The sequence below is a fragment of the Apteryx rowi genome, unplaced genomic scaffold (genome assembly GCF_003343035.1).
Source record: "Apteryx rowi isolate R43461 unplaced genomic scaffold, aptRow1 scaffold_1449, whole genome shotgun sequence".
NCBI lineage: Eukaryota > Metazoa > Chordata > Aves > Apterygiformes > Apterygidae > Apteryx > Apteryx rowi.
Genome location: NW_020447696.1, coordinates 7,919 through 15,950, shown reverse-complemented (window position 1 = coordinate 15,950; position 8,032 = coordinate 7,919). Strand labels below are relative to the sequence as shown.

The following is an 8,032-nucleotide window of genomic DNA, read 5'->3' as shown; positions in this document are numbered from 1 at the left end:
TGCCTGCTGCCAGACGGTCCCTGCAGTCCCCCAGTGCCCCCAGTGCCTGCTGCCAGACGGTCCCTGCACTGCCCCAGTGCCCCCAGTGCCTGCTGCCAGCTGGTCCCTGCAGTCCCCCAGTGCCCCCAGTGCCTGCCGCCAGCTGGTCCCTGCAGTGCCCCAGTCTCCCCGGTGCCTGCTGCCAGACGGTCCCTGCAGTGCCCCAGTGCCCCCAGTGCCTGCTGCCAGCCAGTCCCTGCAGTCCCCCAGTGCCCCCAGTGCCTGCTGCCAGACGGTCCCTGCAGTGTCCCAGTGCCCCAGTGCATGCTGCCAGCCAGTCCCTGCAGTCCCCCAGTGCCCCCAGTGCCTGCTGCCAGACGGTCCCTGCAGTGTCCCAGTGCCCCAGTGCATGCTGACAGACGGTCCCTGCAGTGTCCCAGTGCCCCAGTGCATGCTGCCAGCCAGTCCCTGCAGTCCCCCAGTGCCTGCTGCCAGACGGTCCCTGCAGTGTCCCAGTGCCCCAGTGCATGCTGCCAGCCAGTCCCTGCAGTCCCCCAGTGCCCCAGTGCCTGCTGCCATCCGGTCCCTGCACTGCCCCAGTCTCCCCAGTGCCTGCTGCCAGCCGGTCCCTGCAGTGCCCGTCGCAGCCCCTCGCTCCCCCTGGTGTGGGGCAGCCTGAGGGGCCACATCCAGCCTGACCCCTCTCCTGTTTCTTGCAGAAATGGCCCATGCGCTCCCGCCTCTACATCGGGCCCTGGGGGGGCCCCGCTCCTGACCCCCCCGTGGCCACAGCAGCCCCCAGCAGCCCCGAGGACGCGGGCCGTGGGGACAGGCGGTGGGACAGCACCCCGTGACCCCACGTCTGCCCCCCGGTGTGGGGCTGGGCTCCCAGACAATAAACGCTGCCAAAAGCACGGCGCCTGCCCTCCTGCCTGCGTGGCGCCGTGGTGCACGGCCGTGCCCAGGAGCTGCCGTGCCGGGAGCGGGGACGCGGGGCCTCCGTGCATCTCCCACCCAGGGCGAGACAGCGCCGGCAGCCCCAGCACAGGCWCCCCGGCCCCTCCGCCGTGGGGCCGCTGCTGCCCCGGCCGCCGCTCTGCRGGAACGGGGTCCAGGCCAAGGCTGGCGCCATAAATCTGCCCCGCGCTGGCAGGGCTCCCACGCACCCCGGCGGGGCGGCAGGGCCTGGGAAGCAGCCGCCCCACCTCCCCCCTGCTATTTTGGGAGACAGCCGGCCCCAGGGGCACGGGAGGGCCAAGGCCAGGGGGCTGGCGCGGGTGCAGGGAGGGGGCTCGGCGCGGGGCACTCCAGGGGGGGCGGCTGCAACACCTGCACTGGAACGGTTTATTGGGAGGGACAAACAGAGAAATGCTGTGGGAGCGGGGCCGGCTGCGCCAGGGGCTGGCTGCCCCATCCCGTCCCGCGCGGAGCGCTGCGGTAAGGCACGTGGCCCGGCCAGGGCGCCGGAGCAGCACCCCGGCCCGGCAATGGGGACCGCTCCGCCTCGTCCCCGAAAACTGTGGTCCCAGAGCCCCGGGGGAGCCGGGGAGGAAGGGGCCCGCGGCGCCCGCGAGCAGAGCTCCGCGCTCGGCACGGTCTGCACTGGCGGCGGCACCGGGGCCGGCCCCACGTGGGGCGGGCAGGCTGCGAGGACGTGGCCCCATGCCCAGCCGTCCCCGCGGGGCCGGCAGCAGCCCTCCTGGGCCGGGACCCAGCCCCTCCCCAGGCATTTAGTGCTTTCCACCTTGTGCGAGAGCCCCGTGGGGCTGCGCAGCCCCCGGCCCGGCGGGGCGGGCTCAGAACGACGTCTCCTGCACGGTGTAGGTGGGAGCCCCGGCCGTGCGGATGTAGCCTTGTCCTTCCTCCTCCTCCCGCCCGGGGACCCCCACGGGGGCCAGGCCGCCGGCGGGGCCGTTGGGCAGCCCGTCGCCRCACTTCTCCGTGGCGTCCGCGGGCACCTCCACACTGTCAGCCTCCTGCCGGGAGAGCGCCGTGGCAGGGACCGGGGCTGCGGGATCGCGGCGGGATCACGGCGGGTGGGCCGGGCGCGGGGCTGCACCGCTCACCTGGGCAGCGGAGCCCACCCCGCRGCGCAGCGCGTCCCGGCACCGCCGGGGCAGGCAGCAGAAGAGGCGAGGCAGCACGGGGTAGATGGTGCGGGGGTCCACGGCTTCTCCCGGCGTGGGGCCTGGGGGGGGGGGCAGAGGCGGGCAGAGGGGGCCGCAGGCTGGAGCAGCCCCGCGGCCCCCCCACCCCCGGCCGCGCACTCACCGGTGAGCAGGCTGACGAGGAGCCCCACGAGGATGACGGTGGTGGAGTTGTGGGCGCTGTACCACATGTAGGACAGGCTGTAGAACTTCTGCAGGCCGGTGGGGCTGCGGGGACAGCGGGGAGCCGTGGCGGCGCGTGGACGGGCGGCCGTGGGGCGCACCGCTGGCCCCGCGCCGCCCCGACCCCCTTGGGGCCGCTCACCTCTGCAGGGCCGGCGTGGAGGGGAGCAGCGTGGCCGCCAGCCCGGCGGTGAGGTTGGCGGCGGCGGCGGCGGGGATGGCGGTGCTGTTGGGCGGCGGGGCCCCGCCGGACGCCCGCATGTTCTGCACCAGGCTGCCGATGCCCACCCAGAAGGCCATGGCCAGGCCGGCCGCCAGCCCGGCGACGGCTCCCTGCGGGAAGGCACGGGGTGCTGACGGTGGGGCCGGCTCCGGGCCGCCGCGGCCCCCGGCGGGGCCGTGCCCGCCGCCCCGCTCACCGTGGGGTTGGCGCAGGGGAAGAACATGCCGAGGCAGAAGAGGCCCAGGAGCGGGCCGCCCACCATGCCGAAGATGCTGATGGCCGCCTGCGGGGGGGACACGGGCGCCGCTGAGCCCCGGGCCGCGCGGGGAGGCCGGGGGCGCCGCGCGGGGAGGCCCRGCGCCTACCTGCAGCACGGGGCCCATCATGGAGGACACGTAGGCCATGCCGAGGCAGAGCAGCCCGTAGCCCAGAGCTGGGGAGAGGAGGGCCGGGGTCACGGCGGGGCGGGCGGCGGCGCAGGACCCCCAGCGCCCCTGGCCGCCCCACGGCTCACCCAGCAGCTTGGAGAGCAGCGTGGCCCGCGACTCGGAGAGCCCGGGGAGGTGCGGCCGCACCAGGTCCTCCATGGTGACCGTGGCCAGCGAGTTGAAGGCGGAGGAGATGGTGCTGCGAAGGAGACGGAGGGAGGAGGCGGAGTGGGGCCGGCGCCGCGGGCAGGGGGCYGGCGGGCGGGCGGACGGGGGGCCGGGGCGCTCACCTCAGCGACCCGCTGAACAGGCAGGCCACGAAGAGGCCCGGCAGCCCCGGCAGGTCCTGCAGCACGTCCATGACGAAGTAGAGCACCATCTGCGGAGAGGGCGGAGGGGCTGCGAGCGGGGCCGGGGGGCCCCCCACGGCCGCGGCGGGCTCGGAAAGAGCCACGGGCACCCCGCCCTGCCGGCGGCCGGAGCCGGGCGAAAGCCAGCGGGACGCGCCGTGGGCCGCACCTGGTCGGAGGAGGCCCGTCCATGGGCGGGCGCGAGCGGGTGCTCCCGGTCGTAGACGAACATGACGAGGCCGGTGAGGCAGCTGAGGCAGAGCACGATCTGCTGGCAGGGGAAGACGGCGTAGCAGGAGCTGCGGGGYGAGGGGCGGCCGGCGGAGGTGAGGCGCGGGGGGCCGCGGGGGCCGGGACGCTCCCGCCCCGCTCCCGAGCCCCACTCACAGCACGGCCTCCCTCTCGCTGCGGGAGCTCAGGTACCGCTGCACCTGCGCCTGGTTCACGCCGTAGAGCGACAGCATCATGAAGACGCCCCCGAAGGCCAGCGTCCAGAAGGTGTGGCGCTCGTAGGGGTCGGGGTTGAGGCTGCGGAGAGGCGCCGGGAGGCAGTGTCACGGCGCCGGCCGCAGCGGGCGTCCCGGCCCCGCGGGGTGCTCGCAGCACGGGGACAGGGACGCGCCTGCCCCCGGCCCCCGCGGCGCCGTGGCTCCTCTCCCCTCCGCAGGCCTCCCCGCGCCCCACGGCGCTGCTCCCCGGTGGGCGCAGGCAGTGGCCTGGCCCAAGGCAGCACCGGGCTCGCTCACTCGATGCCGGAGATCTTGCCCGCTTCGTCTGCCACGCGCCAGACGCGGCCGATGCCGCCCACCCGCCGGGCGCCCACCGCGATCACGGCCAGCTGCCCCGCGAACATCACCAGCGTCTGGAAGACGTCGGTCCAGATGACGGCTTTCAGCCCGCCCTGCGGAGGGACAGCACCCGCGTCACGCGGGGCCGGGGCAGCCGCTGTGCCCAGCCGGCCAGCCCCGGAGCGGCCCCGCGGCGTCACGTCGGGGCAGCACTCACCAGCGTGGTGTACAGCGTGCAGACCAGCCCCATGGTGAGCACCGCGCTCCAGAGGTCAAAGCCCGTCACTGGAGGTGGAGCAGGGGGTCAGCGAGCAGCGGCAACGGCAGGAGCCCGGCGCCGACGACGGAGCTGCGCTGCACCCGCTGGGCTCTGCCGTCGCCCGGCCCCACGCAGCAACCCGTGCATCCCCTCCCCGCGGCTGGCACACCGGAGGCTTCCAGCATCCCCCAGGCCGGATGAGACCCCCCTTACCTGCGTTGAGGGCCAGCGCGGGCGCGTAGAGCACCACCCCCATGTAGATGACCTGCGGGAGAGCAGCGCTCGCAGAGCCCGGCGGCAGCGCRCACGGCCCCCACGGCCGCCCTCCTCCCCGCACCCACTCACCATCTGGAAGATGAAGGTGACGGTGCCGCAGATGCGCACGGCCTTGTTGAAGCGCAGCTCCAGGTACTGCCGGGGCAGACACGGGGTCAGGGGACCTGTCCCACCCCCTGTGGGGACCCGCGTGGCAAGGACGTCCCCTGCGTCCCCGGCACGGCTGCCAGGGACGCGGAGGGCAGGGAAGGCGGCTGTGCCCCGGCTCGGCACCCCCTAACCAGCAGCTCTCGCTGCCATGACCGGAGACGCAGCCAGCGCTGCCCGGGCACGGAGCACAGGACAAACCGCACGGAGCAGGCAGGGGCGAGGGGGAGTGTCCGCTCGGCCCCTGCGTGGCCCGGCAGGCTGGACGCCGGGAGAAGGGGCAGGGGGCCGCGTCGGCTCGTCCCCCGAGGCCGCGCGTGCGGTCCCGAGGGGCGCTGGGCTCCGTGCGCGCCCCCCTCCGCCCGTGCGCGGGGGCGCGGGGACACCCCAGCTCACCTCGTAGGCGCTGGTGAGCCGCAGGCGGTAGAAGACGGGGATGAAGACGTGCGCCGGGATGAGCAGCCCCAGGAAGTAGGAGCAGCCGAGGAACCAGTACTCGGTGCCGAAGCGGTAGATCTCGGCCGGCACGCCCAGGATGGCCACGGCCGACTGGAAGGTGGCCAGCAGGGAGAGGGCCACGGGCAGGAAGCCCATATTGCGGTTCGCCAGGAGGAACTCCTGCACGGTGCGCTGCCGGCCCCCGCTCAGCGCGTAGAACAGCCCGATGGCCGATGACAGCACCAGCAGCAGCGCGAAGATGATGTAGTCGACCACCGTGAACTCCATGGCGAGCGCCTCCCGCTACACCTGCCCCGCCGGACCCGCTCCCACCAGGCCGCCTGCCCGGCACGCTCCCTCCCCAGCTCATGGGCACGCCGAGCCCCGGCAGCCGCCCCAGGAGCGGGTCCGAGCCGGCATCTCGCTGGAGCTCCGAGCTGCAAGAGAAGGGAGAGGGGGGTCAGGCGGTGCCGGCAGGGCTAAGCACGGGGACGCGCTGCTCCGCTGCTGTGGCGCGCGGGCCTGGAGCAGGAGCTGCAAGGAAACGGCACGGGGATCTCCGCTTGCGCGTCTGACTTCAGCCCGTCTCAAGGACCTGGCGGCGGGGGGGCAGACGGGGCAGAGGAACGTCACCTTAACCCTTCCGCCCCCTCCGGGCAGGGCCGGGCGCCCGGCTCCTGGCGCTCTCCGCGCGCGCGCCGCTCCGCCAAGCTCCAACGCCCCCTCCCGCCGGGCTCCCGCCGACGGGCCGGGAGCGGCAGCCCCCACCCACCAGCCTCCCCGGATCCAAGGCAAACGGGAGCCTGCTCCAACCAACACCAAGAGCACGGCTGCAAAAACAGGCCCACCCAGGACCCCGGCACCGCGCAGCCCCGCCAAGCCCGGCAGCACCAGCCCACGCGGCCAAACCCAACACGGCCGCCCCTGCTCCGGATGCGAGGCGTCCCGGCCAAGCCCGGCAGAACCGGCTCGCAGAGCCAAACCCAACACGGCCGCCCCCGCGAGACGGCCCTGCCAAGCCCGGCGGCGCCGGTGCCGGCGCAGCCGCCCCCGCCCCGGCGCCCTGCAGCCCCCAGCTCCACTGCAGCGGCAGTGGTGTCGATGGGGACAGCAGGCAGGTCGCAGACCGAGCCGGCGGAGAAGCGCAGAAAGCACCCCAAGCACCCACTGGCCCTGGCGCTGCTCTCCCCAGCAGCCGCGCTCGCGTGCGCAGGGTCCCGCTCTGCCCTCGCCCCCCCGCGGCACCCCAGCTCCGGCTGCAGACACCGGCAGCAAGCGGGAAGGGGCGGCCGGGACGGGCGCAGGCAGCGCGGCCCCCGGCGACCCTCGCCCCCCCGCGGCGGCTTGGCTGGCGGAGGCCCAGAGCCCCCCGCGCCGTGGGTCGCGCGTCGGGGCTGCTGGGCGGGCAGGGACACGGAGCGCCACGTCCCTGCCACCGGGGGGGAGCGGGGCCAGGCAGGCCCACGGCGGGCCGGGAGCTCCGCTGCCTGCCTTGATCCGCAGAGGAATGACTGCGGCGTGCTCACGGGGATTACGCTCAGCCCGGGGCCGCCTGGCACCGGCGCTCGCGGGRTGGCTTGCCCGGGCCTGCCTCTGTGGACGCCGGCGGGAGCGGGGAGGCCGCGTGGGCACGGAGAAGGAAGGGGGTGAGAGAGCAACACGCCTCCGGCTCATGCGCCGCAGCGCCCAGGCAGGGTCCAAGGTCACCCACGCACTCCATCCYGAGACTCAACACGGGGCCGCCGGCGCCGCTCCCCAGCGCCTGCCCCACTGGGCCCGCAGCCCAAGGACTGCTCCCGGCGTCCCCGGGCRCTCGGGCCAAGGGCCGCTGCCTGGCCCTCGCTGTCCCCAGGGTCCTCCGCSCAGGGCCGCGCTGCCCCGTCCCCAGTGTCCCCTGCCACTGGCCCTGACCCTCAGCCCCCCCGTCCCCATCCCAAAGTCCCACTCCCTCGTCCCTGGTGTCCCCTGCTCCCCTGCTCGCAGCTCTGCTGCCCTGTCCCCTTGTGTCCCCCAGTGTCCCCCCGATGAGGCCCTGCTCCTCTGGCCCCTGGTGTCCCTGGTGTTTCCAGTGTCCCCTGGTGTCCCCAGCCCGGAGCCCTGCTCCCCTGTCCCCCTGGTGTCCCCTGGTGTCCCCAGGCCAGAGCCCTGCTCCTCCGTCCCCCTGGTGTCCCCAGCCCAGAACCCTGCTCCCCCGTGCCCCTGGTGTCCCCTGGTGTCCCCAGTCCGGCTCCCCCATCCCCCGTCCCCCGATGTCCCCAGTGTCCCCTGGTGTCCCCAGCCCAGAGCCCTGTCCCCCTGTCCCCCTGGTGTCTCCTGGTGTCCCCAGCCCGGAGCCCTGCTCCCCCATGTCCCCTGGTGTCCCCAGTCCGGCTCCCCCATCCCCCGTCCCCCGATGTCCCCAGTGTCCCCTGGTGTCCCCAGCCCAGAGCCCTGCTCCTCCATCCCCCTGGTGTTCCTTAGTGCCCCCAGTCCGGCTCTCCCATCCCCCCGGTGTCCCCAGTGTCCCCTGGTGTCCCCAGCCCAGAGCCCTGCTCCCCTGTCCTCCTGGTGTCCTCTGGTGTCCCCAGCCCGGAGCCTTGCTCCCCCATCCCCCTGGTGTCCCCAGCCCGGAGCCCTGCTCCCCCGTGTCCCCAGTGTCCCCTGGTGTCCCCAGCCCGGAGCCCTGCTGCCCCGTCCCCCCGGTGTCCCCGGTGTCCTCAGCCCGGAGCCCCGCTCCCCCCTGTCCCCGGTGTCCCCTGCTCGGAGCCCGGCTCCCCCAGCCCGCGGCGTCCCGGTGCCCGCTGCCCGGGCCCGGCTGCCCCGTCCTCCATGTCC

General features: G+C 75.0%; 2 protein-coding genes across 2 annotated transcripts in view; one reads left to right on the top strand and one right to left on the bottom strand.

Annotated features, from left to right (window-relative positions):
- TCF23 (transcription factor 23) overlaps positions 1 to 833 on the top strand; it is a 2,158-nt gene extending 1,325 nt beyond the window's left edge. The window contains exon 3 of the mRNA XM_026058250.1: positions 699 to 833. Coding sequence (XP_025914035.1) covers positions 699 to 833 — 135 coding nt within the window. The remainder of the gene's footprint in view (positions 1 to 698) is intronic.
- Positions 834 to 1,309: 476 nt separating this feature from the next.
- SLC5A6 (solute carrier family 5 member 6) lies at positions 1,310 to 5,588 on the bottom strand. The gene is made up of 15 exons (XM_026058252.1): positions 5,177 to 5,588; positions 4,703 to 4,768; positions 4,571 to 4,622; positions 4,316 to 4,383; positions 4,057 to 4,211; positions 3,698 to 3,838; positions 3,480 to 3,609; positions 3,251 to 3,339; positions 3,047 to 3,159; positions 2,898 to 2,965; positions 2,729 to 2,815; positions 2,452 to 2,642; positions 2,251 to 2,354; positions 2,046 to 2,167; positions 1,310 to 1,955 (listed from the first exon to the last, which is right to left on the bottom strand). The coding sequence occupies exons 1-15, from the start codon at positions 5,504 to 5,506 to the stop codon at positions 1,776 to 1,778; spliced, it is 1,896 nt and encodes a 631-aa protein (XP_025914037.1). The 5' UTR covers positions 5,507 to 5,588; the 3' UTR covers positions 1,310 to 1,775.
- Positions 5,589 to 8,032: the final 2,444 nt, after the last annotated feature.